The following is a 15332-nucleotide window of genomic DNA, read 5'->3' on the forward strand; positions in this document are numbered from 1 at the left end:
ACAATGTTACTAACTTATGTCCATAGTTCTTAAGGCACTCTGTCTACCAGATCTAGTCCCTTGAATCTATTCATCACCTCCAGTGTATCATCATAAGGGATTTGATTTAGATCATACTTGAATGCCCTAGTGGTTTTCCCTACTTTCTTCAATTTGAGCCTAAATTTTGCAATGAGGAGCTGGTGATCTGAGCCACAGTCTGCTCCAGGTCTTGCATTTGCTCACTGCATACAGCTTCTCATCTTTGCCTGCAAAGAATATAATCAATCTGATTTCGGTGTTGACCATTGGGTGATGTCCATGTGTAGAGTCATCTCTTCTGTTGTTGGAAGAGGGAGTTTGCTATGACCAGTGTGCTCTCTTGGCAAAACTCTGTTGGCCTGTGCCTTGCTTCATTTTGTTCTCCAAGGCCAAACCTGCCTGTTATTCCAGTTATCTCTTGACTTCCTACTTTTGTATTCCAGTCCCCTATGATGGAAAGGACATATGCATTAGAGCACTTCTGTTTTATAGCTATTCAAAAACAATGATTACAAAGAAAATTAACCATCCACTTGGCCCTTAATTAATCAATATACATGAATTACAGATGTCTTTTTACCAAAGAGTGGGAACTTTTAGATATAGCAGGGAACTGAAGTCTAAAGTATATCAAAATACAAACAAAAAAAAAGGAGGCAGTAATATTTATGTAGCCATTATAACCATGTTATTTTGAAAGCCAATCTACTTACATCATCAGTTTCATCATTATTCTATTGGGTGGGCCCTGGTTTGGATGACCTACTATATTAACACTCCCTGAGGGAGTCTAGGTTGGATAGAGGAATATTTTCCAAGGATAATTAAATTGAGAGAGTGAAACAGGAGAGAATCATGTCAATGGAACCTCCTTCATGGTTATTACTGAGCAATTGCTGAAGTTATTTGAAATAACTTCAAATCAAGTAGGACTGTGTACCCTTCTTATCTTTTGGAAATTAATTCTTCTACATTAAAGACACACTAAGATCCTCATTTACTATGACATAAAATACATTAAAAAAATACTTGTTGCAGACTTAGAATTCTGGAAAGAGGGACTTCCTGTACTGTCCCAGAAAATTGTTCAGTCTAGTTCCGTGGTTAATCCTGGAATCTTCCCCCCCTGACAGCCATCCCCTGGAATCTTGATCTTAGCCTGGATTTAGAAACCTGTACAGATAGTCCCACCTGCAGGGTAGGTAAGTCTTAGCCTGTGACAGTTGAGAGAACATCAAAGCTATGCATAACAGAGCTGATTTCACTTCAAGAAAAATGGCTACAGTTATTAAATCCATACTAAATGTGTGACCTTATATATATTTTCTTATTTTATACTGTTATCATATCCATTTTAAGAGGAGAACAGTGAGGCAGAGACAGTGTAAATAATTTGCCCAACATGACACACAGTAAGTGAAAGGTCAGCTGACTATGTGCAAATTAGTTGCTAGGTAGGTGGAAAGATGGGTAATGTGTAGCTTTGCTTTATGAACTGGATTACTTTGTAATTATTTTCTTATATATGATAGATCCAGGGCCTTGTCTAGTGGAAAAATCAGTGGTGTGCCTTATTCATGAGAAACAGTAGAAAGCAATCTTAGACAATGGCTGTGGGGTAGTTCTAAAAACAATATCCTATTGATGGTTTTATTAGTATTACTTAGAAATGGGTACATCTGCCAATACCGTGGCAGAGAAGGATCAGTACTACTGATTTACCCTTTCACCTCAGGTTCCAATAGAGCTTGGCACAGCACTGTTAACAGATTCTGGTATTTAAAATTCTGATATTTTGTTCATCATGGGATTTGGTGCTAATTTTGCTTTTAAAATATTATTTATCTTGATTACTGATTTTTCAGCACTCCCTTAAATTTTGTGCCTAAGGCAAGTGTCTCATTTGCCTCACTTGCCTTATCCTAACCTCAGCCCTGGTTAACAGCGTACATGGAGACACATTATATGTTAACAAACCTGCTATTTTCTTGAGTTGTGTGGCTCTCACAGAAGAAACCAAAGAACCACTCTTCATGTAGTATTTGGTACTCTACTATAAAGACATTAATGAGGAGGTACAGCTCAACTAAACAATAAAAATGGGAAAACATATCCTATAAATTAAGTACAGAACACATAATTGTTTAATAAGCACAACTATATCCACTTTGTAGAAGAGTGATTCTGTTATTCTAGAGGGATTTACTTAAAGCTAGCAGTTCCATAGTATTAAAATTATATCTTACAAAATCCATGTATTTTAAACTGTATAATTTAGTAACTCTTATTTTTCTTTGCTTTCATAAATTCAACACTCCCAAACAGATGAATTTTGAAAATTAATTCAAATGTCAGAAACTAGCAAGTATTTTTTATCCTAGTACGTTTTTGCCTTCTCTGCCATAAAATATAGTGAAATATGTAAAGGAGCGATTAGTGCTGCAATTAGCCTTTGACCCTTACATATAGTTTGGCTCGGTTCCCAAGATTTCTGTTTTTAAGCTCTCAGACCAACAGTCGTCCTCTTTGTTCATACAATCATTTTTCCTTAGTGATCAATTACATATATATTTAAATATATTTTAAAAGAATAGAAATGTTGCTTGTCATACACAAATGGCTCTTAGAGAGTTATTGGTTTCATGCCAGTGCTGTCAACTTTCCAACAACAGATTGGATTGGTTAAGGAAGAAGCCATAAACAGCCTATCAACAAGTATTTATACAGATGTTAATGAATTTAAAATTCTGTTTATGCCAAACTCCAATTTATTTTGTCCTTTATTTGTGAGGTATGATCCAATAACTGCTCTTAATGAACACATGCAGACCACTTATACTTTATAATGTAAATCATATTTTTTACTATTCCCAGCATAAGATACATAGAATCAGCCATTTATCAAAGTTACCAAAAATATTTCTGTCATATGAAACATTTTGCTCAGCATGCCACCATGTCCTCCAAAAGCTTTTGGTAAAGAAATGAACTCATCTCCATCCATGAAACCAATAGTATTTTATTATTATATTACTGAGAAAGGCTATTAAAAGAAAATAGTCATTGGAAAGTTGCCATAGGTATTAAAAATATAAATAATTAGCTTCTTTTTGTGTGCCCCAAATGATAATTGAATCCTAATCTTCCTCTGTATAGGATACTATGCTATATTGAACATTTAGGAAACTGATTAATTTGAGTCATATGAGTTTAATGAACACTTGTTTTGCTTTTCATGAAGAAAAAATATTTTCATTAATTTAAAAAAGACGAATTTCTTTTGGAGAACGTTTCAAAGCTGACCTGCTTTTCTCTAGGGTTGTATACATTGTCAACATTTTATAAAGTAGCCATTTATAAATATATATATATATACACATTGTTTTTAATTTGCTACCTTTGATTGTCAGTTTTATCCCAATCTAATTCCAACTTTCAGAACTAAAATTTCTATTATAATAATAAAGTTAACCACATTTAGACGTGTGTTATTCTCCACAATACACAGGTTTGTCTGCATGCTAAAAATCTAAATTCCATTTCTCAGAGAACATTAATCAGCTATGACAATCATTCCTTAATTTTACCAATATTTGTTGAACATCATCCTACTGTGTATCATTTATGAAATGTATATTCTAGTAGATAAAACTGACACATGAATAGCAGATAAAGTATGATGTAATAAATGCTATCATGAGGTCTCTATATTATCCATGGAGGACATCTCTAACCTAGTTTGAATAAGGAATGAAGTATTGGAAGATCAGGAGCTTACTCTGAAGAGTGTAAATTCCAAAGTAATACCTGAAGTAAGAACACCATCGGTGAAGTATATAATTCCAAACACAATGTCTATAGGCAAACGAGATCATTTTGAGTAATTATAATATAACTGGGTGGTTGAGGGAGGAACTTAATAGATGTGTCTGAAGGGATAAGGAACGCCTGTATGCCATGCAAAATGTTTTGAACATTACCCAGTCATAGTAGAGAACTAAGAATTCAACCTATGAAAATGCAAATTAAGTGGGTACTTTAGAAAGACCATTTGCAGTGTGGAGATATATAAGTGGGAACAAGGTCAAAAGCAAACAGACCAGTGAGAATGCTGTTACAGTAACTGAGAAGAGATGATAGTGGGCTGAATTAAAATAGTGACAATGCAAATACCAGAGATTTGACAGAATGAAAAGAATTTAGGAGATAAAATCTGCAGTTAAAGTGTGAGGAAGAATACTGGTTCAGTACAACACTCAGGTTTCTGAGTTTTACACTGACGGTGATGGTAGAATTATAGGAACTTGGAAAAGGTGGGATAAAACTTGAGTTTAGCATTTTACATACTCTGTTTAAATTATCTGTAGGATACCTAGTAGAGAGGCTTTGGATAAATACATTTCAGAAAGTGATAGAAGAACTTGAAGAAATATCCTCTGACAAGGAAGCTTATAACCAAAGAATAAGATGGGGCTAGGATGCTACGCCAAAGAAGAATCCTGAGACTGGAAGAGATGCCAAAGGAAGATGAACCCTTGAAGGAAACTGAGGTTTAGACAGTAGGGCAGAGAAAAACAGGACAAGTGTAACTAAGCAAGAGTCAGAGGAAATAAGCCTTTTGAGAAGGAAGAAGTGGACAATGTGTAGTATTAGAGGAGTCAGTAAGAACTTCAAAAAGTCCCAAAGATTTAGCAGTATTAATGATCTCGGTGTGAAGTTTCAGTGAAATGGTACAGGGAGGAAGCCATATTGCAGTGAGCTGAAGCACACATGTCAGTTAGGCAACAGAGACTCTCACCCCTGTTCAAAATGGAGCAGTGGAGATGAAAAGAAGGAGCCAGGTATTAGTGAGATAACTGGCCGGGAGACTAGACCTAGTTCTGGATTAGATGTCATTACATAAGGAATGAGCAGCCAAGGAAAACTCCAGAATATCTGGTCTGAATGACTGGGGGAGTCACAAGAAAAAGCAGACTTACTAGTATGATGATAAAAACATGCTGTGATTCTGAAGTTCAGCTGGATCTGAGAACTGGAATAAAATAGAGGTTGGTGATATCCAGTCCTCTAAGCTGCCACCCCCATGAGGCAATAAACACTGTATCTAGTTATCTGGGCTTCCCTTGTAGCTCAGTTCATAAAGAATCTGCCTTCAATGCAGGAGACCTGGGTTTGATCCCTGGGTCAGGAATATCCTCTGGAGAAGGAAATGGCAACCCACTCCAGTATTCTTGCCTGGAGAATATCATGGACAGAGGAGCTTGGCAGGCTACAGTCCATGGGGTTGCAAGAGTCTGACATGACTTAGCAACTAAACCACCACCAAACCATCTAGTTATCCAGTTGACTGTCATCAAAGGCCAGCACATTAGACATGGAATGAGGTGGTGAGGGTGGGATGCTCCTAAATTCTATGATGCTTGTCAAGCATCAACATCTGAGGGAGTGTATGTAAAGGAGCCAGAAAGGAAGCAGTTGAAGACTGATGTTCCAAAGTCTCACAGAGAAGAGGGTTTTAAGACAAAGAAAATGTTCTGTGTAGCTGAATTCAGCAGAGAGGCCAATGAAGATAGGGAATAAATGTGCTTGGTAGATAAGATGGTTTAAGGTCCTCATTGTAAGGATAATTTCAATTTGACAATATCGGATTGCAGTAAATTAAGGAGGGAATGAAAAGGGAAGACAAAGTAGACTCAGAGAGTTAGAGTTCTCTTAATGGAATTTTGTTAACCAATATATCTTAGTGTGAAAGACAAAATATTAGAAGAGTGTAGAATTTGTCCCTGAAATCATAGGTATCATTTTATATGAATTTATCAAATTGGAAGATACAACCTATAAATTATGAGAGGAAAAAGGTTTATAGTTTAGAAGATATTTAGCAAGTAGATAAATTTGTATGCCTATAGAAAAATTTCCCCTGTTTGAAAATAGAGTAGAAATTAAAATCAAACAATAGGCAGGAGAAAATATTTGCACCAGTGGTAACAGATAAAGGATTTTGAATGGTCAGTTGAATGCAAAAATGGAAATACTAGAATCCAGCAGATAATTGGGAAGAACAAGAAAGATACTTTACATTTTATATGTTATTGATAAAAAATCATATGGAACCACTTTAAATTTTTCTAGCAGTAAAATATATAAACTAAGACTGTATTAGACAATATTTTTCTCAAAGTATCAACAGCTTTAAAATACTTAATAGCCCAATGCTGACTAGGGGCTTAGTGAAATGATTAACCTCATATAGCTTGTGGTAAATTGGTGAAGGTTTTGTAAACTATTTGACGATATAGATTGTACCATGTTCCTCAAAATATTCATAAATTCAGACATGTTATCTTTAATTCCACCTTAAAAATGGATTAAATAGAATAATTAAAAACCTTCATGTAACAAGTTGGTACATCATAGGGTATAACCCCTAAAAGCATTTTCAGGTTTAGATTTCCATTACATAGAATTCGTTTGTCATAGTACTAATTGAAAAATACTATAAAACAAATCTATGAAAAAAAGAACTATACAGAAATGCCTTAAAAGTGTTATTCAATGGTTATCTTTGAATAGTAGACTTCTTGTAGATTTTTGTTTTTTTAACTTTTTACTTTTCAGTATTTTTAAGGTTAACTATTGTGAAAATGTATTATTTATATAGTAAAAGAGTTTAACAATTTATTTAAATAAAATTAATAGAAAGTATGTCCTGAAGTAAAAACAGCATATATAGATTGTACTAACTAGAGGAAAGCATGGATCAAAAAGAGAACTTTTGTCTTAGGGTGATGGTACAAGAAATTAATGAAGCCCTAGAAAAATAGGAAAGAACAGTAGGTAGGTAGTAGATTGTATTTTGCAGACAGAAAGGTATTTCTTCTAAAATCAAAAGGATTTATTGGGAAGTCTAACTAGAAAAGTTCCAGAAAAACATCTACTTCTGCTTTACTGATTATGCCAAAGCCTTTGACTGTGTGGATCACAACAAACTGGAAAATTCTTCAAGAGATGGGAATTCCAGGCCACCTGACCTGCCTCCTAAGAAACCTGTATGCAGGACAAGAAGCAACAGTTAGAACTGGACATGGAACAACAGACTGGTTCCAAATCAGAAAAGGAATACATCAAGGCTGTATATTGTCACCCTGCTTATTTAACTTATATTCAGAGTACATCATGAGAAATGCCGGGCTGGATGAAGCACAAGCTGGAATCAAGATTGCCAGGAGAAATATCAATAGCCTCAGATATGCAGATGACACCACCCTTATGGCAGAAAGTAAAGAACTAAAAAGCCTCTTGATGAAAGTGAAAGAGGATAGTGAAATTTTGGCTTAAAACTCAACAGTCAGAAAACTAAGATCATGGCATCCGGTCCCATCACTTCATGACAAATAGATGGGGAAACAGTGGAAACAGTGGCAGACTTTATTTGGGGGGGGGGGAGCTCGAAAATCACTGCAGATGGTGACTGCAGCCATGAAATTAAAAGAAGCTTGCTCCTTTGAAGAAAAGCTATGACCAACCCAGACAGCATGTTAAAAAGCAGAGACATTACTTTGCTAACAAACGTTTGTCTAGTCAAAGCTATGGTTTTTCCAGTAGTCATGTATGGATGTGAGAGTTGGACTATAAAGGAAGCTGAGCGCTAAAGAATTGCTGCTTTTGAACTGTGGTGTTGGAGAAGACTCTTGAGAGCCCCTTGGACTGCAAGGAGATCCAACCAGTCCATCCTAAAGGAAATCAGTCCTAAATAAATACTCATTGGAAGGGATTGATGCTGAAGCTGAAACTCCAATTCTCCAACTCAAACTGACTCATTTGAAAAGACCCTGATGCTGGGAAAGATTGAAGGCAGGAGGAGAAGGGGACGACAGAGGATGAGATGGTTGGATGGCATCACTGACTTGATGGACATGAGTTTTAGCAGGCTCCGAGAGCTGGTGATGGACAGGAAAGCCTGGCATGCTGCAGTCCATGGGGCCGCAAAGAGTCAGACATGACTGAGCAACTGAACTGAACTAGAAAATGATAAAGGTCTGTAAGTAAACCTGGTCACCATTATTCTTCCTAAACAAGATGCTAAAAGCAAGCTTCAAGGAGTAAACCCTACTTTCTCCTCAGTGACAGGGGTAATCCTGAAATGGTATAGCAAAAGTCATTTGTCAGAATCATTTCCTGCAGCATTTGAATGGCAGTATGCTTGAATCTACCCAGCCAATGTCACCACTATACTAGTTCTCTTTTTACACTGAACTCATGCCAGTCTTACCAATCCATGCTTTCAGGTTAAAAGAATTAATATGAGTTGGACTCTTACAGTGAAATCTCTAATCTTTACTCGGGGATGATTGCTGAGAAACTGGACTGAGTTCTGATGTAAAACCACTTAGGGTTTATGGAGTGTCATTGTAGAATTGAGGAAAACTTTTCAGAATGAGCACTTTAAAAAGGGGCTATTGCAAGTATAGGTCTCTATTTTCAAAAGCAGAAAGATGCAAAGATTATTTTTAGCTAAAAGTACACTTGCTACATATCAAGAGTAAGTAAAGTTCCAATTGTGGGTTCAGTTGATTATCAGGATCACTGGTTCCTCTCTGTTTTCTGTCATTGCACTCATGGGTTCACCATTTGGTCTGATCAACCAAGAAAGGCAGATAAAACGCTGGGACTCTGCTGGGAAAGAAACTTAGTGCTTAATGCAGTAACTGGGGTGGCAAGCCCAAATCTTCCCTTTGTGTGAGTCTCTTTTTTACTGTCTTTATAAAGAAGGCCATTTATTAAAATGGTGTCTGCTCATGAATTCAGTGGTCAGCCCTTGAATGCAGAGTAATTGTTCCTTCAGTACAGCAATTATGGAGAAAGTGAAAGTGAATGCCACTCACTTGTGTCAGATTTTTTACGACCCCATGGACTGTACAGTCCATGGAATTCTCCAGGCCAGAATACTGGAGTGGGTAGCCTTTCCCTTCTCCAGGGGATCTTCCCAACCCAGGGATCGAACCCAGGTCTCCCGTGTTGCAAATGGATTCTTTACCAGCTGAGTCACAAGGGAAGCCCGAGAATACTGGAGTAGGTAGTATACCCCTTCTCCAGCGAATCTTCCTGACCCAGGAAAGACCTTGTAGGCAGATTCTTAACCAACTAAGCTGTTGGGGAAGCCCTGCAGCTATGCAGGGATTGGCTTAAATTCAGGAAGCCCAGGTGGTGCTAGTGGTAAAGAATCTGCCAAAAGATACAGGGGTTTGATCCCTGGGTTGGGAAGATCCCCTGGAGAAGGAAATGGCAATCCACTCCAGTATGCTCGCCTGGATTAGGCCATGGACAAAGGAGACTGGCTACAGTCCATAAGGTCACAAAGAGTCAGACACGACTGAAGGAACTTAGCATGCACGCAGGAAACAAGGGATATGACCATTTTAGAAATGTAAGATGTCATGAGATGTTAACAGGAAGTTAAGTAATGTAATTTAGAGAAATAAATATCTTGACTTGTAGCTTTTCTGAGAACTGGACCTTGTATCTCTTTGGACTGAAAACGAGTCATTTCGCTAGTACTACAGCAAATTTTAAGGAAAAAAAAGACATGATGAATGTATCGCCTTAACATAGTCAAAACGATAGATGCTGAGTGTGTATATATGTGCGAATGTGTCTCTGCCCATGCACCTAGCATTCAAAATAAGCTTCACAGCATGCCTTATTTGTCCTCGAAACAACCTGCAAATAAAAGATGACCTTCTATGTTTGAAGATCTATAGTGAAAGAATTGTTCATCCGCTAAGATGTGTCTGACTCTTTGCAACCCCATGGACTGCAGAATGCCAGGCTTTCCTTTCCATGCCAATCTCTCAGAGTTTAGTCAGACTCATGTCCATTGAGTCGGTGATCCCATCCAACCATCTCATCCTCTGTCATCCCCTTGCCCTCCTGCCCTCAATCTTTCCCAGAATCAGGAGTCTTTTCCAGTGAGTCAGCTCTTCATATCAGATGGCCAAAGTATTGGAGCTTCACCATCAGTCCTTCCAATGAATATTCAGGGTTGATTTCCTTTAGGATTGATTGGTTTGATTTCCTTGCTGTCAAGGGACTCTCAAGAGTCTTCTCCAACACCACAATTCGAAAGCATCAATTTTTTGGTGCTCAGCCTTCTTTATGGTCCAGTGCTCACATCCATACATGACTACTGGACAAACCATAGTTTTAAATACAGACCTTTGTCAGCAAAGTGATGTCTCTGCTTTTTAATATGCTGTCTAGGTTTGTCATAGCTTTCCTTTCAAGGAGTCAGCATCTTTTAATTTTATGGCTGCAGTCACCATCTGCAATGCTTTTGGAGCCCAAGAAAATAAAATCTGTCACTGTTTCCACTTTTTCCTCATCTATTTGCCATGAAGTGATGGAACTGGATGCCATGATCTTAGTTTTTTGAATGTTGAGTTTTAAGCTAGGTGAAGCCAATTGAAAGAATAGTTCAAATTAATAAACTGATGTTTTAAATACCAGATTTTAAAGTGTAGATTTCTTGTGAGTTTAATTACCATGAGTTAGTTTCAGTAGGTACCCCCTCTCTAGTGTACTGTCAGTGAACCCTACAAAGCTAATATGTCCCTAAACATGGTGATGGCACCGAAAAAGAAGCCATCTAAAAAATCAAGTCCAAGGAGAAGTGCTCTAGAACAACAGATCTTCATTGTAACTCAAGTGAGTGGCATTGATGTGGCTGCAATGTCTGCAGATCTTTTTTTTTTTTAAATAATACATTTACTGTATTTAAATGTAGCTATAAGGGTTGGATTTTTCTTTTTCTTTTTTTTAAACTATTTTATTTTCCTTTATATTTGTTACCTTGTATTCTCAACTGGCGTAATTTCTCCTTTTGCATAGTTTCCATACTCATCTTCATTGTTACTCTTTCCCCTCTCCATCTTTGAAATCATTGCTATGGCATTAGCACAGGTTTCCTAAACCTAATATAAATGATTTTCCTAACTTACATATTGTGCTAGCTTATATAAACCAAGTTTTGTTCTATACAAAATTACAAACCTGTTTTGAATATCCTCAATATAAATTATAAATTCTTCATATGGATAAGATTGTATGAGAACAACTATATTTTAAATTCTGTCTACCAAAAATAATTATTTCTATTTTCTAACTAAAACACTAAAAAACAAGCCCTATAGAATGTTGGTTTCATTAAAACAACTCTGCTTTTCAAAATAGGTGTGTTTGAAACTCAAACAGGAAAAGTACTTAATCTATAAGTGACTGACAGTATTTTTCTTACAGATGATTTAGCTCCCATGACCTGTCTTGTTTTTCTCTTTCTTGTGATAAAATTGTTACCCTAGACTAAACTGCTTGGCCAAAATTTGATTTCTTTAAAAAGCAAATAATATTTTCATATTTTCCCCTAGATAAGGAAGAAGAATTTATGTATAAGGATACCACTGCAAATGAAAAATTAGAAAGGAGTAAAGAATATACATACCAATGGCTTCATACACAGGTTGGGGTTCATGAAACGACTGGTTCCAGAAATATGAAATGGTGAGGTCATCTCCCTTAAATTAGATTTTTGTATTGAAAACACATCTTGAAAAGTGAAACCTAGGTTAATTATGCTAAAACAAACATGACTTTATATAGCCAAAGGCCAATATACTACATTACCAGACTATAAATGGTCTCTTACATAGAACAGATTTGATCACTGTGTTTTTCACTGTAAAATATTCAAGAACTTAGTTTCTGTAATGCATAAAAATCAACACAAATGATTGATGGTGATGATAAACCACACAAATGATTCTACTTTATAAAGTAAAATGCATGGTATGTATTAACTGTTTATAAATATCATCTGTATTGATGATTGTAGTATTTTATTTTGTGTTATTTTTATTATCATTTATGTTTGGCAGTTAAAATTAAACTCAACCCTGATCCTGCCACTTTACCAGTCATGTAACTGATTTTCAGTGATGTCTCAATATTTTAGTTCCCTCCTCTTTATAGTAAGATGATATCTCTCTTTCTCACAAGATAGAGGTGAGCTGTCAGATTGAGGTTATCAAATGTTGATGTCCCTTAGCAGCAAAGAAAGGTGCCTTGAACCTAATAAGTAATCAATTAATTTTTGTTATATTAATGTATGTATTAGTTTTCTAGGGCTACCATAACAAAATACTAGATTGCATGGCTTAAAGAGCAGAGATCTATTTTCTCACAGTGTTGGCAGCTGCAAGTCCAAAATCAAGGAGTCATCAAGTCTGGTTTCTTTGGAGGTCTGTCTCCTTGGCTTGCAGATGGCTACCTTTTCACTGGCTCCTCACATGACCATCCTTCCACCTGTGTTATCTGTGTTCTAATCTCCTCTTTGAAAAAGGATACCAGTTATATTGGATTAGGACCCACCTCTTTGAACTCATTTTACCTTAATTGTCTCTTTCAAGGCCCTGTATTCATATAGTAATTTTCTGAGGTATTAAGGATTAGGATTTGAATGTATAAATTTTGAGGGAACAAGATTCAGTCCAAATAATACATAACATAAAACATTTATGTACATAAATACTAAACCAAAATTTTAAAGGAACAAAAGTCTGGAGAGAATATTTTTGAAATATTTTTTGTTTAATTAAAGTACAGTTGATTTACAATGTCATGTTAGCTTCAGGTGTAGAAGACATATATATTCTTTTCACACTCTTTTCACTTATGTGCTCGATCGCTTCAGTTGTGTCTGACTCTTTGTGACCCCATGGACTGTAGCCTGCCAGGCTCCTCTGTTCATAGGATTCTCTAGGCAAGAATACTGGAGTGGATTGCCATGCCCTCACCCAGGGCATCTTCCCAACCCATGGATCAAACCCAAGTCTCTTGGGTCTCCTGCATTGAAGGCAGATTCTTTACCTACTGAACTACCTGGGAAACCCTTTTCCTCTATAAGTTATCACAGAATACTGAGTATTTAGTTTCCCGTACCATACAGTTGTCATAAATTTTTATGATTTTCACTGTAGCTACGTATATCCACAAAACAATTTTTAAAAGTGCTATTTAAGCATTGTCAGATATATAAACCAATATGAATCTAAATATAGATGGCACTTTGGAAACATTTCCAGGGGTTATGGGTATTAACTATTTAAATGAGTAACAAAGAAACAAATCCTACAATTATGAGGTCTAACACTTAATATAGCAGAATGTTATAATGTATAAAAATTAAAGCTTTTTTATAATATATACAAATGAAAAAACCTTCATATGTAGTCAATTCTATCCATATAATTTCTTTAATAATATGGAAAAAAGTGAAAAATAAAAGTGAAATTAAAACATTTAAAAACCTGGGTTGTTATATCCTATTTCATTGTGAGCAAAGAAAGTAGGAATAAAGCAATCAACACATGAGTTTTTTTTTATTTTGCTAAGTGTTCCTATTGATGCAAGTACAGTTTATTTTATGCTGGTATTAATTGATTTAGCATAATTCATAACAAGATATTTTTAGGACTATAACCAAATGTAGCATAACTCATCGCTTATCATCTATATTAACCAGATGAAAAAGGTCTTCTTTAGAGATTTAAAAGCATCTGTACAGATAATGTGAAAAACACAAATAAAACATTTTAGGATGTATTTTTAAGATACTTAAACATTTAACAACATCAGTTACTCCTTAATTAGTTATATTTAAACATATAATGCAACAGGCAATTGTTGATGGATTTTCTCTTTTGAAAATACAATATATAAAGGAATATATAGGTAATAATATTTTAAGAAAATTTTTTTTCAAAAACAGAAGTTCTTGAAAAGCCAAATATCAATGCTCTAGCCTTAAACAGAAGTTAATTGTGAGCATTAGTATAATGCATTAAACATACCAGAGCTATTTTAAAAATAAGAAGTTTTGCCTTTCTTATAAGTAAGATATATAAGTAGATGTGGTACAATATTTATCCTTTCTATAATTTATTAGCTAAGGTTATTGGTACTTTCAGATTTTTTTCTCTGTGTATGTGTTTATGTTTGGCAAATTTAAAATTTATGTCAAATTGAATTTTAAATTAACTATGAAAAGATATAAATTTGTATATATCTTTGCATTCACCTAATTTAAGAAAACAATTATTTCCATTTTGTATATTATTGATTTTTCCCAAACTTTTCACTGGGCATGTTTTTCATAGTCTTCCTCTACATAGATATAATAATATGATTTCTGTTTTTGTCACTATGCAGCAATCACTTCTTGCCTGAGTTAGATCCAGACGTACTTAATGGTGGAAGAGTTCAGCTTGTGGTAAGAACTGTGTTTAAAGTTCAGAAAAAATGTTGTGGACAACAGTACTCAACAGATGGCACTTTAAGATATGTCAATAAGTAGTATATATTATGAAATACCACAACTGTATCTTTTGGGGATAATCTCAAAATATGAAATATTAAAATAGTACCATGTTTTCTTGGCTTAGAATATGACTTTAAAATATGATGTCACCTTAAAATACTTAGTTTATCTGGTAGATTTTAAAATAACAACATGCTACTATATTTTAAAAGATACTCTGGGCAAGAAATTATATAGCAATATTATTGTCTAGACTATTTTAAACGGAGGATACTTGAGAGAAATAGCAAAGCACCCTCATAACTCAAAAAATCAAACCAGATAAAAATTAAAAAGTAGTTGTGGATTCAACCATTCCAAGTAATAAAGTGTAAATGGTTGGAGTGTTAGGAGCAACCAAGTTCTAACATGGTACCAGAGTGTGTACTCTAGACAGTATAACTCATGTGCATTTCAAAAGTCAGCTGAAATATATCCTATCAGGAAGCTTGTGTTAACAGAAGGAGAATGGCCAATATGGAGTCTGGGGAAATAGAGTCCCCAAACAAGAAATGTTGGTGTTTCCAGAAATTTCCAGAAAAGAGGGTACCCTGACCAATGACAGAAGTGTGTGGCCTCCTTGGCATGTGAAAATGAAAGGCATCGAATAACCCTAACTTTTTGACCCTTTCCATTTATATCAACCAATGAATATTCCGTGCTCAAACTCTACATTCACTGAGAAAACTGATTTTACGTTAACTTACCATGTAGAATTTAGTATAAAAAATAATGTATTCTCTAATGGGAAATAATATTATCATATCCAGAGCAGTTATATTCATCATTCTCATGAATAACTCATTCAAGGAGTTTTCCTGAAAGAGCAGAAAAATTAGGACAATAGTTAAAATTAATGTGCTTATGGAAATATTTATGGAAGGATGCACATATTTGAAAT

General features: G+C 35.3%; 1 protein-coding gene across 9 annotated transcripts in view; it reads left to right on the top strand.

The window, feature by feature from the left end:
• LRRIQ1 (leucine rich repeats and IQ motif containing 1) overlaps nt 1-15332 on the top strand; it is a 223146-nt gene that overhangs the window by 166594 nt on the left and 41220 nt on the right. For 5 of the 9 annotated variants that reach the window (XM_081596133.1, XM_081596141.1, XM_081596134.1 and 2 more), the window contains 2 exons: nt 11445-11577; nt 14284-14344. The exons of 2 other annotated variants lie outside the window; for them this stretch is intronic. In XM_081596133.1, the coding sequence (XP_081452259.1) occupies nt 11445-11577; nt 14284-14344 (194 nt within the window). Of the gene's footprint in view, nt 1-11444; nt 11578-14283; nt 14519-15332 lie in introns of those variants that run through there. 2 more of the 9 variants (XR_014083638.1, XM_081596140.1) reach the window with 2 other exon arrangements.

The sequence above is a fragment of the Giraffa tippelskirchi genome, chromosome 4 (genome assembly GCF_054371585.1).
Source record: "Giraffa tippelskirchi isolate mGirTip1 chromosome 4, T2T-mGirTip1v1.2.pri, whole genome shotgun sequence".
Taxonomy (NCBI): Eukaryota; Metazoa; Chordata; class Mammalia; order Artiodactyla; family Giraffidae; genus Giraffa; species Giraffa tippelskirchi.